General features: G+C 41.1%; 1 protein-coding gene across 2 annotated transcripts in view; it reads left to right on the top strand.

Annotated features, from left to right (window-relative positions):
* Positions 1-23648, top strand: part of MYOM1 (myomesin 1) — a 142275-nt gene that overhangs the window by 85002 nt on the left and 33625 nt on the right. For both annotated transcript variants that reach the window (XM_033439353.2, XM_033439354.2), the window contains 4 exons: positions 1936-2132; positions 12177-12303; positions 15745-15929; positions 19898-20012. In XM_033439353.2, coding sequence (XP_033295244.1) covers positions 1936-2132; positions 12177-12303; positions 15745-15929; positions 19898-20012 — 624 coding nt within the window. The remainder of the gene's footprint in view (positions 1-1935; positions 2133-12176; positions 12304-15744; positions 15930-19897; positions 20013-23648) is intronic.

Raw genomic sequence — 23648 nt, 5'->3', positions numbered from 1 at the left:
AGTCTCTTTGGTTTAACAAGCGGACACACCTTTGGCCTCATTTTGCTGAGAGAGTTAGATATGAGAGGGGAAGGATTTGATACTCATAGCCTATGGGAGGTCTTTCGAAATATCCGTGTTTGGTAATAAATGGATAGGAAAAATATTTCACAAAAAAGTAACATTTTATCAGGATCATAGTTATTAACTTCTGTTTTTCATCCTCAGGTTTTCAAATTACCTTCACATTTAATTCAAATAAACATAAGAAACAATATCTCTTTGAGTTGTCATGAAAAGTTTAACAGGGCATTATAATCACATATTCTATTATATATGACCCACATTCCCAGAACTGATTTACTTAAGACTATTTATCAGTAAGGCTAATTACCTAATTAGAATTAGAATAGAAAGACTAATTATCAGTAATCAGAATTTTCTGATTAGGATATTTGGTATTTGTGGTTTATATATTCTAGGAGACAATGTTTTTCTTATCAAATAAAAATGAAATAATAAGCATATACTGGTAAATCATATCTTGCCTCTCCCCCATCCCCTATATATATCCCATCCCTAACTTCTGTAACCTTCTCTACTTTTTTTTTTTTTTTCTGCGCCACCAGGGAAGCCCTTCTCTACTTTTTTGACACCTTTATTTGCCTCTTCAACTCAAGATGAGATAGGGTATTCATTTGAGAGTTTATATTCAACATTGTTCTGAAACAGAGAGAGAGAGTAAGAAAGCTTTTCTTTAAAATGTAAAGAATGAAGGAGGTTGGTGTTGGGGTAAAGAGAGAAAAAACATATTTTATTTTTTAAAATCTTTATTGTTCTGAGAATCTTTTTGAATAAGAATGAGATAGTTCCTTTATCTCTGATAATCCAAATAAATATTCAGAAAATTCTTTTTAATGTTATTGCACATCTAGTGGATTTCTTTCCACCACCCCACCCTCTCTTTCTTTATCAAAAAAACATAATTTCAGTAGTTGAGTGAAAGTTTCATCAACAAATCCACATAAATGAAGAAAGACTTTTAAAACAACATCCAAATATTTTTCTGATTAAGCACTAATAAACACAGTGGCAGCTGTGTAGTATTTTGTGCCGTATGAATAATAATCCAGCATCAGGTTTAAAATAGTGCAGCAAAAAGTATTATACTAAGAGAAAAATCACATGGCTGATTGTTCCTGTCTTTTAAAAAAGATTTTTAACATGGCATTTAGCTGATCTCCAGTATATGATTTTTTTCTGTGTGTAGACAGAACCTATACAGTTGTAAGGTCTCACAAGGGTACATGTACCTGAGTGGTGAAATGCTAACTGTTTGGAAATATATAGAAATTCTTAATAAGCAAATCAAGGCAGAAATTGATATACATATGTCATTTTCCTCAGGGAGCAAATGAAAACAAAACCACATAAAGAAACAAAAATGTCTTACTTTTTCATGCTATTGCTTTAGGAATGAAGAGGTAGCATGTACCTCTGTCCTAAAATTTAGAGTTGAGATATACAAAGTAGGATGAAAAATAATCAATAAAGATACATAAAGTATTGAAAAAGAGAAACAAAAATATATATCTTGGGAAAAATATTTCTTCTTATGGGGAACAGATCATTTTTCAGGATATTGTTAGTTATATTTTCAGGATATTGTTAGAAATACTAACATTTTGCGGTTAGTATCTCAAAACTTATTCCTCCTTGGGAGTGGAGGGGGCAGGTTCCTTTTATCTTTGGAATAATAATTGTGGTGCAGTTTTTATTGTGTGTCAGTTTTTTTCCTCACATACCAAATCGATGCTAAGTTACTTACTGGTGTCACGTTTTAGTTTTACACCACAGGACCTAGTGCCCTCATGCGTGTCACCAATGAGACAGTTTGATGCAGGTAGAATCATAGAAGCATTTCTGTCCACTCATGAGCTCTTCATATTGCAACAGCGGCACCATCTCCACCCTGTGATATCGCTTGTCTTGAAAGTTTTCGTGACTCAATGGTTCTTGGATGGAAGCAACCAGATAAAACTGGAGGGGCTGAAATTACGGGCTATTATGTGAACTATCGAGAAGTAATTGATGGGGTACCAGGAAGATGGAGAGAAGCCAACATCAAAGCTGTCAGTGATGAGGCATATAAGGTAAGTGTGTGGCCTTCAGTAGTGCGGGGTGTCATGTGTCTGTTGACACACCACATGCACACAATGCACACATATGCACATACATGCACGTGCCCAGCACCTTGTCAATGATTCCTGTCATTTCTCCAGTGTCCTTTGCCTGCAGTGACATGACTTTTGTGACAAATATACAAAGATGAATAGAAATATTTTGGCTAACTAGGCAGTATATTTTCTGATTTATACACATAAACATAATTTCTTCAAATATTTGGTATGGAATATATACTTTTTATGAAAACTTATGTTTTTTTACAAAAATTAACTCACAAAGTATCTGTAACAATATGCGACTAGTTTTAAGAGTCCCGGAATCCAAATGACTGGATTTTTAACTTTCAATGTCCAAATCACGAAGAATAAAGGGACATGGACCCGATGGCCAGACTCAGCTTGCCCTCTGCAAAGTGGCCCCTGTCATAGTGCTCTGATAGCCACAAAGGGGCACTTCACGTGTCCACCCACGAGTTTCCCTGCTACACGTGGGCCTTCACTGCTCGGCCCACCTCAGAGCACCTGAGGGGTCTCACTATTACCATAGCTACTGGCTCCCCTCTTTGCAGCATCGTCAGCTAGACCCAAGTCACCACCCCTCCCTCACAGAACCCCAAGCTGTGAGAGCAAGAGCAGGGTGAGGCCCGGGGAATGGTGCTTTCCCCAACTGAATGTCACATTCTTTTAACTTAACATCTAATATTTATGAAATATCACACGCATACTGAGAATACATAAAACAAAATTTTATTTTATTTATTTTTGCGGTACACGGGCCTCCCACTGTTGTGGCCTCTCCCGTTGCGGAGCACAGGCTCCGGACACGCAGGCCCAGCAGCCACGGCTCACAGGCCCAACCGCTCCGCGGCATGTGGGATCTTCCCCAACCTGCATCGGCAGGTGGACTCTCAACCACTGCGCCACCAGGGAAGCCCCAAAATTTTATTTTTAAGATTCTTCCATGTTGGTACAAGTAGCTCTGACTTTATTGCTGTGTATTCCATTATATGACCATCTCACAGTAGACCTTCCCATTCAATTATTGATTGACATGGGGCATTGTAAGCCATATCAAACAATTTAGCTATGAACATTTTTGTACATGCCTGCTGGCACATATGTGCACTAGTTTCTCTAGGTTATTACCCACAAGTGAAATTGCCAGGCCAGAGAGTCTTGTTTATCTCCAACTTCACCTCATAATTCTCTGCTGTGTTTCTGAAGAGTATGAGAATTCCCAATGCTGCACATCCTTCCAGCACTTGGTGTGTTCACACTTTTCCTGTTTCGACAATCTGGGTGTCAAATGAGTCTGAACATCTTTTCCTGTGTATGGTCCATTTTGAAATCTTTCATAGCATGCCTAACAAGGTTTTTGCCCATTTTTCTAATGGGTTTTCTTATTGCCTTGTGAAGTTCTTTAAATATTTTGAGCATAAATCCTTGTTGGCTATGTAAGTTGCCTATATCGTCTCATTGGCTAGACTTTTCCTCTCCTTATGGTGAACTACACCTGTTTTCTTGTCAAATTTATTGTAGTCAGATTTACCAACATTTGCTTTGTCATTAGCGATTTCTGTGCCTTTCTTTTTTTTTAAGAAATGCCTTCTAGTTCAGGAATCCTGAAAGCCATGGCCCCAGCTGGGACCATGCTATATAGATTATATTCTAAAGGCTTTACAGTTTGCCACTTACGTTTAAGTTATTAATTCACCTATAAATGTTGTGTATGATGTGAAATAAGGGTCAAATTATTTTTCCCTTTATGGATACCCACCTTCATGATAAAATCAGGTGTAGACTGGATCATGGATACAGATTTGTCTTGGCTTAAATCATACAGTAGGTAAAGTTTGTTAACTCAGCTGGTTCCATCAGTACCTCCATTTATTAAGCATTTTTAATGTTCAAAGGATTATTTATCGTTCATGGATTTTTTTTTGAATTTTGTTTTATTTATTTTTTCATACAGCAGGTTCTTATTAGTTGACCATTTTATACATATTAGTGTATACATGTCAATCCCAGTCTCCCAGTTCATCCCACCCCCACCCCCACCGCTTCCTCCCTTGGTGTCCATACGTTTGTTCTCTACATCTGTGTCTCAATTTCTGCCCTGCAAACCGCTTCATCTTTACCATTTTTCTAGGTTCCACATATATGCGTTAATATGCGATATTTGTTTTTCTCTTTCTGACTTACTTCACTCTGTATGACAGTCTCTAGATTCAGCCACGTCTCTACAAATGACCCAACGTCATTCCTTTTTATGGCTGAGCAATAGTCCATTGTATATATGTACCACATCTTCCTTATCCATTCGTCTGTTGATGGGCATTTAGGTTGCTTCCATGATCTGGCTATTGTAAATAGTGCTGCAATGAACATTGGGGTGCATGTGTCTTTTTGAATTACGGTTTTCTCTGGGTATATGCCCAGTAGTGGGATTGCTGGGTCATGTGGTAATTCTATTTTTCGTTTTTTAAGGAACCTCCATACTGTTCTCCATAGTGGCTATATCAATTTACATTCCCACCAACAGCGCAAGAGCGTTCCCTTTTCTCCACACCTTCTCCAGCATTTGTTGTGTGTAGATTTTCTGATGATGCCCATTCTAACTGGTGTGAGGTGATACCTCATTGTAGTTTTGATTTGCATTTCTCTAATAATTAGTGATGTTGAGCATCCTTTCATGTGCTTCTTGGCCATCTGTATGTCTTCTTTGGAGAAATGTCTATTTAGGTCTTCTGCCCACTTTTGGATTGGGTTGTTTGTTTTTTTAATATTGAGCTGCATGAGCTGTTTATAGATTTTGGAGATTAACCATTTGTCCGTTGATTCGTTTGCAAATATTTTCTCCCATTCTGAGGGTTGTCTTTTCGTCTTGTTTGTAGTTTCCTTTGCTTTGCAAAAGCTTTTAAGTTTCATTAGGTCCCATTTGTTTATTTTTGTTTTTATTTCCATTACTCTAGGAGATGGATCAAAAAAGATCTTACTGTGATTTATGTCAAAAAGTGTTCTTCCTATGTTTTCCTCTAAGAGTTTTATAGTGTCTGGTCTTACATTTAGGTCTTTAATCCATTTTGAGTTTATTTTTGTATATGGTGTTAGGGAGTGTTCTAATTTCATTCTTTTACATGTAGCTGTCCAGTTTTCCCAGCACCACTTATTGAAGAGACTGTCTCTTCTCCACTGTATATCCTTACCTCCTTTGTCATAGATTAGATGACCATAGGTGCATGGGTTTATCTCCAGGCTTTTTATCCTGTTCCATTGATCTATGTTTCTGTTTTTGTGCCAGTACCATATTTTCTTGATTACTGTAGCTTTGTAGTATAGTCTGAAGTCAGGGAGTCTGATTCCTCCAGCTCTGTTTTTTTCCCTCAAGACTGCTTTGGCTATTCGGGGTCTTTTGTGTTTCCATACAAATTTTAAGATTTTTTGTTCTAGTTCCATAAAAAATGCCATTGGTGATTTGATAGGGATTGCATTGATTGCTTTGGGTAGTATAGTCATTTTCACACTATTGATTCTTCCAATCCAAGAATATGGTGTATCTCTCCATCTGTTGGTATCATCTTTAATTTCTTTCAACAGTGTCATATAGTTTTCTGCATACAGGTCTTTTGTCTCCCTAGGTAGGTTTATTCCTAGGGATTTTATTCTTTTTGTTGCAGTGGTAAATGGGAGTGTATCCTTAATTTCTCTTTCAGATTTTTCATCATTAGGGTATAGGAATGCAAGACATTCCTGTGCATTAATTTTGTATCCTGCTACTTTACCAAATTCATTGATTAGCTCTAGTAGTTTTCTGGTGGCATCTTTAGGATTCTCTATGTATAGTATCATGTCATCTGCAAACAGTGACTCTTTTATTTCTTTTCCAATCTGTATTCCTTTTATTTCTTTTTCTTCTCTGATTGCCATGGCTAGGACTTCCAAAACTGTGTTGAATAATAGTGGCGAGAGTGGACATCCTTGTCTTGTTCCTGATCTTAGAGGAAATGTTTTCAGTTTTGCACCACTGAGAATGATGTTTGCTATGGGTTTGTCATATATGGCCTTTATTATGTTGAGGTAGGTTCCCTCTATGCCCACTTTCTGGAGAGTTTTTATCATAAATGGATGTTGAATTTTGTCAAAACGTTTTTCTGCATCTATTGAGATGATCATATGGTTTTTATTCTTCAGTTTGTTAATATGGTGTATCACATTGATTGATTTGCATATGTTGAAGAATCCTTGCATCCCTGGGATAAATCCCACTTGATCATGGTGTATGATCCTTTTAATGTGTTGTTGGATTCTGTTTGCAAGTATTTTGTTGAGGGTTCTTGCATCTATATTCATCAGTGAATTTTCTGTAATTTTCTTTTTTTGTAATATCTTTATCTGGTTTTGGTATCAGGGTGATGGTGGCCTCATAGAATGAGTTTGGGAGTGTTCCCTCCTCTGCAATTTTTTGGAAGAGTTTGAGAAGGATGGGTGTTAGCTCTTCTCTAAATGTTTGATAGAATTCACCTGTGAAGCCATCTGGTCCTGGACTTTTGTTTGTTGGAAAATCTTTTTTTTTTTTTTTTTTGCGGTTCGCGGGCCTCTCACTGTTGTGGCCTCTCCCGTTGTGGAGCACAGACTCCGGACACGCAGACCCAGCAGCCATGGCTCACAGGCCTATCCGCTGTGTGGCATGTGGGATCTTCCTGGACCGGGGTACGAACCCGTGTCCCCTGAATCGACAGGCGGACTCTCAACCACTGCACCACCAGCGAAGCCCTGTTGGAAGATTTTTAATCACAGTTTTAATTTCATTACTTGTGATTGGTCTGTTCATATTTTCTGTTTCTTCCTGGTTCAGTCTTGGAATGTTATACCTTTCTAAGAATTTGTCCATTTCTTCCAGGTTGTCTATTTTATTGGCATAGAGTTGCTTGTAGTAGTCTCTTAGGATGCTTTGTATTTCTGTGGTGTCTGTTGTAACTTCTCCTTTTTCATTTCTAATTTTATTGGTTTGAGTCCTCTCCCTCTTTTTCTTGATGCATCTGGCTAGTGGTTTATCAATTTTGTTTATCTTCTCAAAGAACCAGCTTTTAGTTTTATTGATCTTTGCTCTTGTTTTCTTTGTTTCTATTTCATTTATTTCTGCTCTGATCTTTATGATTTCTTTCCTTCTCCTAACTTTTGGTTTTGTTTGTTCTTCTTTCTCTAGTTCCTTTAGGTGTAAGGTTAGATTGTTTATTTGAGATTTTTCTTGTTTCTTGAGGTAGGCTTGTATAGCTATAAACTTCCCTCTTAGAACTGCTTTTGCTGAATCTCATAGGTTTTGGATCGTTGTGTTTTCATTATCATTTGTCTCTAGGTATTTTTTGATTTCCTCTTTGATTTCTTCAGTGATCTCTTGGTTATTTAGTTAAATACTGTTTAGCCTCCATGTGTCCGTGTTTTTTTTCCCTTAATTGAATTCTAATCTCATAGCGCTGTGGTCAAAAAAGATGCTTGATATGATTTCAGTTTTCTTAAATTTACTGAGGCTTGATTTGTGACCCAAATGTGATCCATCCTGGAGAATGTTCTGTGCACACTTGAGAAGAAAGTATAATCTGCTGTTTTTGGATGGAATGTCCTATAAATGTCAATTAAATCTATCTGGTCTATTGTGTCATTTAAAGCTCGTGTTTCCTTATTAATTTTCATTTTGGATGATCTGTCCATTGGTGTAAGTGAGGTGTTAAAGTCCCCCACTATTATTGTATTAGTGTCAATTTCCTCTTTTTTTTTTTTTTTTTTTTTTGCGGTACGCAGGCCTCTCACTGATGCGGCCTCTCCCGTTGCAGAGCACAGGCTCCGGACGCGCAGGCTCAGAGGCCACGGCTCATGGGCCCAGCCGCTCTGCAGCATGTGGGATCTTCCTGGACCGGGGCACGAACCTGCGTCCCTGCATTGGCAGGCAGATTCTTAACCACTGCGCCACCAGGGAAGCCCAGTTTCCTCTTTTGTAGCTGTTAGCAGTTGTGTTATGTATTGAGGTGCTCCTATGTTGGGTGCATATATATTTATAATTGTTATATCTTCTTCTTGAATTGATTCCTTGATCATTATGTAGTGTCCTTCCTTGTCTCTTGTAACATTCTTTATTTTAAAGTCTATTTTATCTGATATGAGCATTGCTACTCCAGCTTTCTTTTGATTTCCATTTTCATGGAATATCTTTTTCCATTCCCTCACTTTTAGTCTGAATGTGTCCCTAGGTCTGAAGTGGGTCTCTTGTAGACAGCATATGTATGGGTCTTGTTTTTGTTTCCATTCAGCAAGCCTGTGTCTTTTGGTTGGAGCATTTAATCCATTCACGTTTAAGGTAATTATCGATATGTATGTTCCTATTACAATTTTATTAATTGTTTTGGGTTTGTTTTTGCAGTTCCTTTTCTTCTCTTGTGTTTCTCACTTAGAGAAGTTCCTTTAGCATTTGTTGTAGAGCTGGTTTGGTGGTGCTGAATTCTCTTAGCTTTTGCTTGTCTGTAAAGCTTTTGATTTCTCCATCGAATCTGAATGAGATCCTTGCCGGGTAGAGTAATCTTGGTTGTAGGTTCGTCTCTTTCATCACTTTAAGTATATCATGTTACTCCTTTCTGACTTGTAGAGTTTCTGCTGAGAAATCAGCTGTTAACCTTATGGGAGTTCCCTTGTATGTTATTTGTTGTTTTTCCCTTGCTGCTTTCAATAATTTTTCTTTGTCTTTAATTTTTGCCAGTTTGATTACTATGTGTCTCGGCGTGTTTCTCCTTGGGTTTATCCTCTATGGGACTGTCTGCACTTCCTGGACTTGGTTGACTATTTCCTATCCCATGTTATGGAAATTTTTGACTATAATCTCTTCAAATATTTTCTCGGGTCCTTTCTCTCTCTCTTCTCCTTCTGGGACCCCTATAATGCAAATGTTGTTTTGTTTAATGTTGTCCCAGAGGTCTCTTAGGCTGTCTTCATTTCTTTTCATTCTTTTTTCTTTATTCTGTTCCACAGCAGTGAATTCCACCATTCTGTGTTCCAGGTCACTTATCCGTTCTTCTGCCTCAGTTATTCTGCTATTGATTCCTTCTAGTGTACTTTTCATTTCAGTTATTGTGTTGTTCATCTCTGTTTGTTTGTTCTTTAATTCTTCTAGGTCTTAAACATTGCTTGCATCTTCTTGAACTTTGCCTCCATTCTTTTTACAAGGTCCTGGATCATCTTCACTATCATTATTCTGAATTCTTTTTCTGGAAGGTTGCCTATCTCCATTTCATTTAGTTGTTTTTCTGTGGTTTTATCTTGTTCCTTCATCTGGTGCATAGACCTCTGCCTTTTTCATCTTGTTTATCTTTCTGTGAATGTGGTTTTTGTTCCACAGGCTGCAGGATTGTAGTTCTTCTTGCTTCTGCTGTCTGCCCTCTGGTGGATGAGGCTATCTAAGAGGCTTGTGCAAGTTTCCTGATGGCCAGGACTGGTGGTGGGTAGAGCTGGCTGTTGCTTTGGTGGGCAGAGCTCAGTGAAACTTTAATCCACTTCTCTGCTGTTGGATGGGGCTGGGTTCCCTCCCTGTTGGTTGTTTGGCCTGAGGCTCCCAACACTGGAGCCTACCCAGGCTCTTTGGTGGGGCCAATGGCGGACTCTGGGAGGGCTTACACCAAGGAGTACATCCCAGAACTTCTGCTGCCAGTGTCCTTGTCCTCACGGTGACACATAGCCACACTCCGCCTATGCAGGAGACCCTCCAACTCTAGCAGGTAGGTCTGGTTCAGTCTCCTATGGGCTCACTGCTCCTTCCCCTGGGTCCCGATGCGCACACTACTTTGTGTTTGCCCTCCAAGAGTGGAGTCTCTGTTTCCGCAAGTCCTGTTGACGTCCTGCAATCAAATCCCACGTGCCTTCAAAGTCTGATTCTCTAGGAATTCCTCCTCCCGTTGCCGGACCCCCAGATTGGGAAGCCTGACGTGGGGCTCAGAACCTTCACTCCAGTGGGTGGACTTCTGTGGTATAAGTGTTCTCCAGTTTGTGAGTCACCCACCCAGCAGTTATGGGATTTGATTTTATTGTGATTGTGCCCCTCCTACCATCTCACTGTGGCTTCTCCTTTGTCTTTGGATATGGGGTATCTTTTCGGTGAGTTCCAGTGTCTTCCAGTCGATGATTGTTCAGCAGTTAGTTGTCATTCTGGTGTTCTTGCAAGAGGGAGTGAGAGCACGTCCTTCTACTCATTGTCTCCTCTTTTAAAGCCTAGTTCATGGATTATTTTCACATTAATACATTCCATCATTTCTATTTTGCAAATGTTTTCACATTTATTATTTTACTACATATATTTACCCCCACAACAACCCAGTTCATACTGAGGGATATAGAAAATATGAGATCACTCAGTAAAGAGCAGAAATATTACAAGAATTTGAGTATTTTGATTCCAAGATTAGAATTCATTTAATTTTCATCTGTACATGCATTCGTTTTCTGTTGCTGTGTAACAAACTACCACAAACTGTCCCTGTTTGTGGTATCACAGTTTCCTTGAGTCAGGAGTCTAGGCACGGCTTAGCTGGGTCTTCAGCTCAGGGTCTCACAAGGCTGCAACCAGGTTTCAGCTGGACTGCGTTCTCATCTGGAACTCGAGTTCCTCTTCTAAGCTCACTGTTGTTGGCAAAATTCAGTTCCTTGCAGCTGTAGGTCTGAGACCCTCAGCTCCTAGAGGTTGTCCTTCTCCAAATGTGAGTGGCTAAGCAGTTTGAAAAACAGTATTTGCTTCTTCAAGGGCATCATGACAGTGTTTCTCTTTAGGCAGGGCCCAAACCCCATTTTAAGAGTTTCTATCTGATTAAGTCAGTCCTTTGGAAAAACTCACTTTCCCTCCTGTGTGTTTCTCCTTTGCTCTTACACTACTTCACACTCACAACACTTCTCAGACACCAGCTGGGTGTCCTACAATTTAACTCAATTCTGACACTGTCTCCCTGAAGATAGACTCAGGTCTCACATGTAAAGGGTTCAGTCCCTCAAGAATAACCCTGCCCCCACTTCAGATGCCAGTTGAAAGTCCAGGATGTCACCTGTGCTTCTGACCAACAGACTACAAATCAATTTCCCACAACCTCCTCCTTGAGTTTGATTAATTCACTAGAGTGGCTCACAGAACTCAGAGAAACATTTTACTTACCAGATTATCAGTTTATTATAAAAGGTATAAATCAGGAACAGCCAGATAGAAGAGATTGATAGGTCAAGATATGGGGAATGGGCATGGAGCTTCCATCCTCTCTCCAGACCACCACTGTCCCAGCACCTCCATGTGTTCACCAACCTGGAAGCTGTCTGAACCCTGCTCTTTTGGGGTTTTATGGAGGCTTCATTACATGGACTCACTTGATTAAATCATTGGCCATTGGTGATTGAACTCAATCTCCAGCCCATCTTCCCTCCCCGGAGGTCCAGAGGTCTGGGATGAGGCCAAAAGTTCCCACCCTCTAATCACATGATTTGTTCCCTTGGCAACCAGTCCCCATCCTTAGGTGCTTTCCAAAAGTCACCTCATTAACACAACAAAAGATACTTTATAACTCTCATCACTTAGGAAATTCCAAGTGTTTTAGGAGCTCTGTGCCAGGAGTGGGGACAAAAACCAAATATATATGTCTTATTATAAATCACAACATCATAGTCAGGTGCGCCCAGGATAATCTATCTCCCTTTTGATTAACTCAAAATCAACTGATTAGGGATATTAATTACATCTGAAATATCCCTCCTCCTTTGCCATATGATATAATACAATCACAGGACTCATATTCCAATACCCCTGCCATGTTCTGTTGGCTAGAAGCAAGTCTCAGGTTTCACCCCAATGCAAGGGGAGATTACAAAAGGGTGTGACTCATTGGGGGGTCACCCTAGAGTATGTCCAACACAGGAGGTAAATAAATAAGACGTTGAACCACTAGAAAAACAAACCTGAAACGTTCACTATCCATGATATTGTCCATGTTGCAGATTAGCAACTTGAAGGAGAACATGGTATATCAGTTCCAAGTGGCAGCCATGAACATCGCTGGCTTGGGAGCACCCTCGGCAGTAAGCGCAAGCTTCAAATGTGAAGAGTGGACCATTGCTGTTCCAGGTAAACTGGGAAGACCATGTCTCAGCACTGAGGCTCAGAGTTTCTTCCAATGGAACCTACAACCTGGAACTAAATTTAAGTGGTACATATATACAGCTTCTAAGGGAGACAAATTCTCTCAGCCCCTTGTGTTTACGTTAAATATTTCTACAGTACTATGAAACAATAGGTGCCAATATAAAACTGAGTATAAATTTCTTATATTCCAAATAAATCCTAGAGTCCCCATAGCTCAGCCTCTGCATGGAGTAGGATGGACGGAAGCACACAGTTTGAATGCCACTTGATTATTTAAAAGGAATTCTAATCTTTGCTTGTCTTCTTCAAGGCCATTAAAGGGCATCCAATTCACATCCCCCAGCAAAATTTCTTAAAAATGTCCTCTGGCACTCCCAAGTTGTGCATTCTCCCACTGCTCTGGAGCATTTCATTTATCAGCCTCCCTCCCCCGTCTCCTCAGCCCCAGCCTCTGTGTCCTCCTCCCTGTGGTCTCCTCCTCCCTTGCTCCCAGCTCTTCACTGTACATACAGGGGACCTAACATGCCTGCCTAGGGCTTCAGTCCTGGCCTCCTGCCTTTTATATCTCTCCACTTAGCTCTTGAGTCCTTTCTGTCTATGTCAGCTTTTTCTCAACTCTGCATCACAATAAAGATCCTGGAACCGGATTGGAAATGCTCTCCTTTGGAGGTTGTCATAGAGGGTGGTTGATGGGGCAGGGATGAAAGTGGGGAGAAGCCAGAAACAATTACCTATGCTTTTAACTCTTACACAGTTACAACAGTGAACAAATGTAAAGACTGAATACTAACAAATTTACTAAGTCATTAAGAGTCAGACTAGCAACATAGTCAGTGGATGGGGTTTTTTTTTGTTTTCTTTTTGTTTTTTAATGTTTGACCTCACCACACGGCATGGGGGGCCTTAATTCCCCGACCAGGGATTGAACCTGCGCCCCCTGCATTGGAAGGCGGAGTCTTAACCACTGGACTGCCAGGGAAGTCCCTAGTGGATGGTTTTATTGTGCTTCCAATGGCACTAACTTGAAACACCCAAATACTTTAGTGCCACAGAATGACTAAATTCTCCCGCTTGGGTTGGATATTCAGCTTGTATAACAACTGCTACAGCACTGGCTCCAACCATGTTAGAACACCAGGCCACACTGGGCACACTGGGTGGATCCAGCCATGCCCCCAGTGCCACCCGCTTCCTCTATTTGAAACCTTAGTGCATTTGGAGGACCATCTTTTTTGCCTTCACTTAGTGAGCGTCCACCTGCATCACATCTCTATCAGGTGTGAATAAAAAGATTACAAGAGAAACTCAAGAGAAGTTCAAGAGTTCACTCACTTTCAGTTAATACAAGAGGCAAACACAGTGGCTTTCCTTTCGCCTTCTTGAAGCTGGCGATATTTCTTAAGTTCTTTCTGCCACCTACACAAAAGTGGGTCTGTTTTTAAATTACTGCAGTTCCTGAGTAAAGTTAAAATGTGAATGACGACAGACCAAGAAATTCTGAGCAGACCTGTGGAAAATGGTTTGATAGACAGAGATATAGTTAGCAAAAGAGGTTGCAGGGTGAGTGCTCCCAGCTCAGAGGAGAAGTGAACGGGGCAGTCCTCCATGCCCACGGCCTCTCTTTTCCCAGATTCACCCTTGACTCACTGAGAAGTGTTGGGAAAGCCATGAGTCAAGAAAGCTTTATGATAGGTGAGAACATTTAGGACATTTTGTTGGATGAAGAAACAGACTCAGGTTAAATGATACCCAGGAGGTCACACAGGCAATAAGTGGCAGTTAGGGTTGGAAACTAGGTCTGCTCATTCCAAGACACGAGGGGGTAGGAAGCAGCAGCACAGTGGTCCTTCTCTGGAAGAAAGTGCTGGTGCTACCTGTTGGGATGCCTCTCTGGCTCCTAAGGATGACAGAGGACAGTGGTCATAAAAGCCCTTTGCAAAACAGAGCACTCCACACCAGGGTAAGGTACTGGGGTTATTTAAACCTGTTTCCACAGAAGGCATCATCAGGAGACAAGGATGACTCATTGCCAGTGACCATTAAGCTGAGGAAAAGGGCCCAAAAAACACAGTGATCAATTGCAAAATGACAAAGCATAGCATGATGGAGTCTGCGCTTGTAGTTGGCTCTCAGGCCACTGTGAGTCAGTTCAGGTGCTTTTGATTGGTTGGTTAGAAACCAGTTGTTATTTAAAAAAAAAAAGAGGAAAGAGAAAAGAAAATAAAGGGACTTCCCTAGTGGTGCAGTGGTTAAGAATCCACCTGCCAATGCAGGAGACACGGGTTCAAGCCCTGGTCCAGGAAGATGCCATATGCCGCAGAGCAAGTAAGCCTGTGTGCCACAACTACTGAGCCTGCGCTCTAGAGCCTGCAAGCCACAACTACTGAGCCCACGTGCCTAGAGCCTGTGCTCCATAACAAAGAGAAGCCACCGCAATGAGAAGCCTGAACACCGCAACAAAGAGTAGCCCCCGCTCGCCGCAACTAGAGAAAGCCTGCGCACAGCAACGAGGACCCAACGCAGCCAATAAATAAATAAATAAATTTAAATAAATAAATAAAGTGCAAATCTGACTATATCCTTTAAAAAAAAAAAGAAAGAAAATAAATAACTATATCACCTTCATAGCAACTGGTAGTCATGCAAAGATGCAGGCCATCAGTGAGCAGATGGGACTCGCCCAAGAGTGCAAAGAGCACACACAGGAAGTATTTGGCTTCCTTCCTGAACAGGTTGATCAAGTTCCTTGGTGTCTCTGAGCTTTCTGTTAATTGTTTTAGGGATGGGTGAGATAAAAGAATGTAAAATACCTGATAGGGTTTAGCATAGATTCAGGGCCCATGGGATTGATCGTATTTGTTTTGGTGAAAGTTCTTTGTAACCACAATTGTAGTTTGTTTTTACCCCTATATGGGATATATGCTTTACGAGAAAGATATCCCTCCAGTGAGGGAGGGATATATATTTTGCAATATATATTTTTTTCTATATTCATAAGCCATCAAAGAGAGTTGCTTTCTTCGTCACAATTGAGATTGCGGGGTATTTTCAGATTGTCATCCAAAAATAATCTGAAACTGAATCTGCAACCAAATTAAACTGTTATGATAAAAGGTGAGGAACACAGGCCTGAGGACAGCCTGAGGGCAAGCCTTCGTCCAGCTGCTGGAGGGCACCTTGAACTGGCCTTAACCACTTGCTGCCCATAAAGGGCCTTAATAGGCTGATACAGAGCTGTTGAGGAAACTTTATATGAAATGAGCACGGAATACCTGTTTCCATGGGAGTAGTAGATTTTACAAAAGAAGAACACCAGCATTAGCTTCAGCTTTAAGACCTTAAATGTGGTTCTAGGTTTACACACATTGGAGTTTTCTTATCTCCATTATGATTGTTACGCATCAGTCTCTCTTTCCCTCTCAGGACCACCGCACAGTCTCAAGTACAGTGAAGTCAGAAAAACCTCCCTGGTTCTGCAGTGGAAGCCTCCAATCCACTCAGGACGGACTCCGGTCACTGGCTACTTTGTGGACATGAAGGAGGCCAGTGCCAAAGAGGACCAGTGGCGAGGTCTCAATGAGGCGGCTCTGAAAAACACATACCTGAAGGTAAGAGGATGCTCACAGTTTGAGAAAATCTTTTTTTTTTTAAAGAAAAACGGTTCTTCTAACGAAGTTAACTTTAAAGTCAGTGAGATAAAGCAGAGCATCTCAGCATTGGTCTGTGTCATGTGTTGGGATCCTGGTAGGATTCCATTTGGCAGTCGGTGAGGTTTTGGGGATGTTTCTGATACTTAAAACAATTTGCTTGTAATTTGACCCAAATCCCGTTGCCTGGCTTTAGGAAAGATCCCTCCTCCTTCTTCTGTCCCTCCTCGCCTCCACTTACCCACCTCACATTTTTGTTACTCACAGTCTTAAGATGTTACCATCTCCAAAAGGTGACTTTCTCATTCCTACCTCGAATTTTTTTGCCGGTGGTTTTTGATTTGAGGGTGTTATTTTCATAGAGTTCATGCCTGTACGCCTTTAACTGCTGATCCTTTTGAGTCGTGGTCGGCCTTACCTCCCCTGCCCCCTCACCCCTGTGCTCACGTGAGCTCTCAGGGACCAGAGGAATTAGTTGCCTCAACTCTTGACCTTGTTCTCACCCTTCTCCATGTCACTGCCTTCCAGGTTCCTCTAGAGTGTTCCAACCGAACCAGTTTCTAACTCTATCTGCCAGAGACTGTTCTGCTCTAGCCACTGACTCTCTCACTAGTACCAAATAGAAATCTCAAAAGAATGTTTCCCCCTATTGTCAGCAGTGGCATCTGGAGACCCTGAATCTACAACAAGGCCTCAGAAACTGTGGGGAATATGACTCCAGTTCTTGTTATGTACAATGAAGTGTGACTGTATGACCACAGTCAAACAGGAAGCTTCACAGTGCATTCAGTGTACAGTCTTATCTGTTGGCAGAATATGCCACCACCCAGGGCGTGGGCCTTGGAGGATTTTCAGAGTATACCTGGTTTAAGAGATTTCTCTTGTCAACCTGCCACTAAAGTCCATACCATTTGTCAGCCACTCTCTGGGGTTAGGGCAGCCACTCTCTGGGTTCCCTATAAAAAGATGTAAATGTACCCTCCAGGAGAGATGACCCTTAAACCATTATATCCAACATGCCATTAACTCAGCTTCCCATGTGCCAGTAAGCTCTCCAGCCCCTTACAATACCATGAGGAGATACGGAAGGTCACATTTCGTGGGGAAGAGAAAAGGTCAAGGAAGGTCTGGAGCCTAGGGTGCTGTTTGGCTGTCCAGAGAAGTCAGGAGGCCTCTAGATACAAAGACATCCCCAAAGGCCAATGTAAAACAAAGGTCGGACACATCCTAGATGATGGTGGTGTGTGCTTATGGCCAGCATGACTTCCAAATCCTCCATCTGCCATAGCACAGGATCCCAGGAGCCCGACTCACAGGAAACCAAGTGAGAGTGAGAAGCCAAGCAAAGGGGACCAAGAGCCCAGGAAAAATGAGTAGGAAGAGAAAATAATGGAGTTTAAACACGTCAAAGAATGGTTAATGTCACTCAGTTTTTTAAAAAAGAAGAAGAAAGGCAAATTTAGGGGAAAGAGAGAGACTGAGGTTGAGTGCCCCTCACAAACCAGGAGACGAACTTTCTGTAAGGAAATGACCTTAGAGTTTGGCCACAATTTTTAAAGCAAAAATAGAATTACTGATTTTTCTGATTATAAAACAGATGCATGCTTATGATGACAAATTCAAGCAGTAAAGGCATAAAGAAGAAAAGTAGAGATGTCCTATAGTCCCCATACCCATTTTGATGTGGAGTCACTTTTCCAGATGTTTCATATTCAGAAAAGTTTCAGCCCTGAAATGGAGGAAAAACGTGCATGTTAAAAAGTTTAATCTGTCAAATTTAAGTGAGGAAAGGACATATAGCTCCAGGAACAGGAGATTTTAACACCATGGCACTGGAACATAATGGCCTAACCGGTTTCTGCCAGAAGCACCCCCATTCACATTAGCACTGAGTGTCTAGGGGTTCCTAGAGAGTGAAAGATGCATTACTATCCACCAAAAGGTTTAACCAACAGAGCTCATACTTCCTTCTTGATTGGTAATTACAATCTGCGGAGACAATGTGGTGAGAATAATTGGAAGGGGTGGGGGATATAGATTATGCATCTCTAGTGCTTTAAGCCAGCAGTCATTGCCCCTGTGGTGATGGAAGAGTGGAGGGGTGTGCCTGTCACCTCAGTGACTAGACACTAGGAAGTGGATTCACTTCCTGTGCCGTGTTGGCAGAAATCTGACTCACGGCCACATATTACCTAAGTGGCAGGTGCAGATGTGGCAGGTACCTGGCAACGGGTCTATTTTTATCACGACAAGGAAATGTTTCTGTTCCTTTCTGTAGATCCACAGTTGCCTGGCATTATTTCTAAGTATAGAACTTACATACATCAAACTCTTATGCATTTAGCCTGTGCCTAAATTCATTTACGGATTAAAATTCATTTCAAAAATCCATTAGCTCCAGTGAAAGCTATCACTATATAAGTGGTGACATTCTGTTACCATAAACACAATACAGTTAAATAATTAGATTAAAAACCCAACAGTTTAATACATAGCTCATCTAAATACATGGTCACAAACGCTTTGCTTAGTTGAATAAGTATATTCTAGCTTTGTTTGATTTAAATCCCATTTTGGCTGTTAATCTCCATCACAACACTATGGGAAAAAATTGTGCCCTTTGTGTGTAATAAACTCCTTCTTAAAATACATATAGCTTTAAAAAAAAATACATATAGCTTTTAAAAGTCACATGTTCTAAAATGGAAAAGATAATTTTTGTAAAATATTGACAGTATTTGTAATACTAATGAGACTGTGCTGAACCCAAAGAAAGTCACAAAAAATTATGAAGTGGGACTGCTGTATAAAAACATATTATATATGTTTTTTACTTCTCTTATGCTCTTGTAACTCTAGCTTGGTGGCACACATATAATATAGGTCCTCAGCAAACATCTTCTTGATGATTGAAGATGTGAGGATTTGGAGTTTGAATATATTTGACTATTCACAAATTACTAAAATTCACAATCATGTTAATTGCTGTCTGTTTATTTATTTATTAAGATTTTATCGTTTTAAAAAATTTGTTTATTTATGCATTTATTTTTGGTTGCGTTGGGTCTTCATTGGTGCACGTGGGCTTTCTCTAGTTGCAGCGAGCGGGGGCTACTCTTCATTGCAGTGTGCAGGCTTCTCATTGTGGTGGCTTCTCTTGTTGCAGAGCACGGGCTCTAGGCGCATGGGCTTCAGTAGTTGTGGCATGCAGGCTCAGTAGTTGTGGCTTGTGGGCTCCAGAGTGCAGGCTCAGTAGTTGTGGAGCACGGGCTCAGTTGCTCCATGGCATGTGGGATCCTCCCGGACCAGGGCTCAAACCCGTGTCCCCTGCATTGGCAGGCGGATTCCCAACCACTGTGCCACCAGGGAAGTCCCTGCTTGTCTGTTCAGTGAGAAATAGCTGTATTATATTTATAGGGACAATTTTTGTTTGTTTTTGTTCTAGTGCTTTAACATGCTTTTAAACGGAAAGTGATCCATGATCTGTGATCCGTGCTTGTAATTCCCCTCTCTTGTCAGAAATTTTATCTGAAATTATTCATGGAACGTCTCAAAAGGATCAGGAAAAAAAAGGGCAGCATATAAGCTCTCCTGAGCACTTTGTAATTTGTCTTTTGACCAAAGAATAAGGTGGCTAACTCCTTTAAAGCATACCTGTATTAGTCTTCTGTTTCTGATGCTGGTGGCCATTAAATTATCTAAAAAATAAACAGCATCTGAGTTTCAAGGGATCTTGGAAATCTCTACTTACACATGGTTCAGAGAGAAGAAAGTCTTAGCTGAAGCCACACACAGTCTTTGACAGAATGACGTTCAGAACCCAAGTCCTGTGCCCTTTGTGCTGTATAATTGAATTGCCACCACAGAGGAAGGGCACTTCTGTTCAAATGACACAAAGCACCCATCACTTCTATACCTGCTTCTTCCAGGTGCAAGGCCTCAAAGAGGGTGTCAGCTATGTGTTCCGAGTCCGAGCCGTAAACCAGGCAGGTGTCGGGAAGCCGTCTGACCTTGCTGGGCCTGTTGTGGCAGAAACCCGTCCAGGTAGGCTTTTACTTTTTCGTTAGTCTCATCTGTGTAAGATACCAAAGTAACATTCAACCTTACTTCTATGCTTTTCCTCATTTTCAAAATCATCACTGTATGCTAGCCGAATGATTGATAAGAATGAGCGTAGGACTTGACAGTCATTTACCCCATCCCAGGACCTTAGGGCAGGGGTGAGCCACGTTTGTAGTGGTCCAGGGCTACTCTGGTTCATACTTAAAAACAGGGAAGTTCTTGATCAAATTATGCTTCCTGGACCAACTGTTTAAAGCATACATTCCTGGGACGTTATTCCTATTATACTATGGCCATTAATTCCCACAAGAATATTTTCCCATCACAGAGGAAGCTGGAACAGCCCAGGTAGCAAGCATGATCCTTAAACAAAAGTAGGGTTTATATAATTGTAGCTACTAAATTAAACCAGGGGACAGAAAACTTTTTCTGTGAAGGGCCAGATAGTAAATATTTTCAACTCTATGGTTATATGGTCCCTGTAACAATCCTCAACTCTGCTGTGGCACAAAAGCAGCCACAGACAATACATAAATTAGTGAGTATGACTATGTGCCAATAAAACTTTATTGTGCTTGATATATGCATTATGTAATATGATACATTACATGCATTATGAAATTTGAATTATAACTAGTTTTCAGGTCTTGAAATATTAATCTTCTTTTTATTTTTTTATTATTATTATTATTTTTTTTGCGGTACACGGGCCTCTCACTGCTGTGGCCTCTCCCGCTGTGGAGCACAGGCTCCGGACGCGCAGGCTCAGCAGCCATGGCTCACGGGCCCAGCCGCTCCGCGGCATGTGGGATCTTCCCGGACCGGGGCACGAACCCATGTCCCCTGCATCGGCAGGCGGACTCTCAACCACTGCGCCACCAGGGAAGCCCTCTTCTTTTTATTTGTAAAAGAAATGTAAAAACCATTCTTAGCTTGCAGGCCATACGAAAAGAGGCAATGGGCCAGATTTAGCCCACAAGCCATAGTTTGCTGACCCCTGGATTAAACTAACAGCGGTCCTAATTGAATGATCTGTAGAGTTGAGGCAGCCTCACTTCCCAGTTTCAAGATGCCATGATTGGACTAGGAAAGACAGCCTTTCCCTTTGTTATGTGAACAAAGTTTATAGTGTTCACTGTGCAAGTAGTTTCAGATCATTATATAATACTTATTTTGTCATTTAATCTCCTTTTCAAAGTTATAAATTTCAGTTCATTAAAGTTACATGAAAGAAATCACTGGAAATGAAAAAAGATAAAAAAAAGTATTAACCAGTTATTTAAGTTTATATTTATTCTAGTCCAAGCACTCTCACTTTAATCCATTCCTATTTTCAGACTGAAATAAAGAGCAGATATATAATGTAATATTTGTTTTTAGGATGAGAAAAGAATGTAAACATAGAAAACTCTGCTCTCACTTAATGACACTTGAAAAGAATATCTAATGTATCCTTTGAGGAAGTACCTGCCCCTTTCATCCTATTACTTCATAAAACTGCTTTCATCTACTCCTGTAACTACCCTCTAGCACCGGGTACGACAGAAGTGACCTTCTTGTACCAAAGTGTGGTAGGTGTGTCTGGACAGAGTGCCATACCTCATAAGTACTCTTTGCAAAACTTCATGAGAAAATAGAAAAATGCTAAGAGCCCAAATGCCAGGTAAAAGGTGACACACGAAGACATGAGGACACACATTCCTATAGAAATCAGACCCTTCAGGTGCCAACTGTGCAGATATCTAGGGTGCCAGTAGACATGCAGAAGAGCCCAACTGTGAGGCTGCCCTTGTAAGAACATTTAGATTATTACACAAATAAACTATCTAGTCATTGATAGGTTAAAAGCACCCTTTAAGCAGTGGAACCCAAATCTGATTGACTAAAGAAAGCTTAAATTGATTTCCTGTTTTCTCATCAATAACCCTTGGAATGGCAGGTGGCCAGTCAGGATGTTAGTAAAGCCACCACGGTGGAAACTTTACCATCAGAAAGGAGTCTGCTGGTGAGCTCCTGGGGGAGAGTTTTGTTTCACTCGTTTGGCACAAGGCACCCAAAGTCATTCTGTGGCCGTTCCATTCCCAGAATATAACTACAAGCAGCAGCTGCAGACTAAACAGCAGCAGATTAACCCGCTCAGGAACCACTGGCTCAAGCCTAGGAAAAAATCCCGGGAGGCACAGAGTCAAGATGCTTGACTTGAAGCATCGCCATGAAGGAGCCCAAACCCAGGACACTGAGGCTGGTTCCATATGCAACAGACACATTCATTCCTGCACTATGTGTTTCCTGAACACCTGCTTCATGCCAGGTGCTGTGTGGGCACCACAAGTAGAGTAATGTGACGTTGTCACCGCCCACTGGACTTATGAGCTGGTGGAAAAACAGTTTACAGCACGGCATGATGAGAGCTTAGAGCTTCACAAAATATTTCCCATAGATGAATAGGCTATAAACAGGTGTTAAGGCTTCAAAAATCCCTGTGAAAACTTGTATGTAGCCTAAGGTTGTCTGTATTTATTAACTTGATTAAATACCAATATATTACTTTTCATCATGTATTTATTTTATGCTAAAATGTTTGGGGCCGGGGTTGCGGTGGGGGATGGGATCTGTTATCAGTTTCAAGGTTTGGAACGTGAAACTTGGATTGCTATTTCAGAAGAACAACTCCTTTTGGAACACATTACTAAAATTTCAGATAGAGAATAAAGCTTATCATGTAACAGCAAACCTCAAATACACCTAACAAGATACCTCAAGTGCAATTTGAATTCCAGTTAAAAGTTAACCTAATCCACTGGGGTTGGTAGGGTGACTGGTCTCCCTTTGAAGTTGACGAAAATGCCAGCAGATGTAGCTCAGCCACTACTGCAAAGTCTGATCGTGCTGGTAATGAGGATCAAAATGGACTAAGTGTGCTGTGCCTTACCAAGAAATCTAGTAGCTAAACAAGCCTGTAAGAAGAATAAGCTGGAAAATATTTAGAGTAGATTTGTTGGTACATGAGAGGCACTTCTAGTCTTGATATTTGATATTTTTCAAACAGTATCTATGTTGATTGTATCAGGTCTGGGCTGTAGGTGGAGACAAAGTGAACCAGATCAGACGGGAGGCAAGAGAGAGACCTGCCAAGGTGTGGCAGGTGATCTGGAGGGCAACAAATAACTGGCAGAACAGGCTGCAGGTGTTCTTACCAGAGACCCAGCAGCAGGCAGGAGAACTGAGGTGAGGGGCAGGAGAACCCAGACCCAGGCAGAGTCCCGGGCAGGAACTGAGTTATTGGAAGTTAGGACTTCTCACCAAGAGCAAGGCAGGTTAGAAGAACGGAGCTCCAGAAGGAATAATGAGCTGGGATTGAGTTGACAACCTACTAACCAATCCCAGTTTCTGAAAATTGATAGGTTATAGAACCTGGTAGGGCTGAGAAGGCTCAGTGGCCTTGAGGTGGAGCTTTGAAGGATTCTGAAGCAGGAAGCCAGGGTGACTATTAAAGATTAGCTCAACTGGCTAATTTAGAAAACTTCACTTATATTTGCTCACTATCTGCTCTCTTTCACCCATTAGCAAAGTAGTTTTCAACCTTGACAGTACATTGCATTAGAATCATGCCAGGAA

This window comes from Orcinus orca, chromosome 15 (genome assembly GCF_937001465.1).
Source record: "Orcinus orca chromosome 15, mOrcOrc1.1, whole genome shotgun sequence".
Lineage (NCBI taxonomy): Eukaryota > Metazoa > Chordata > Mammalia > Artiodactyla > Delphinidae > Orcinus > Orcinus orca.
Note: the sequence above shows the minus strand (reverse complement) of the source record. Positions and strands in the feature narration are given on the sequence as shown.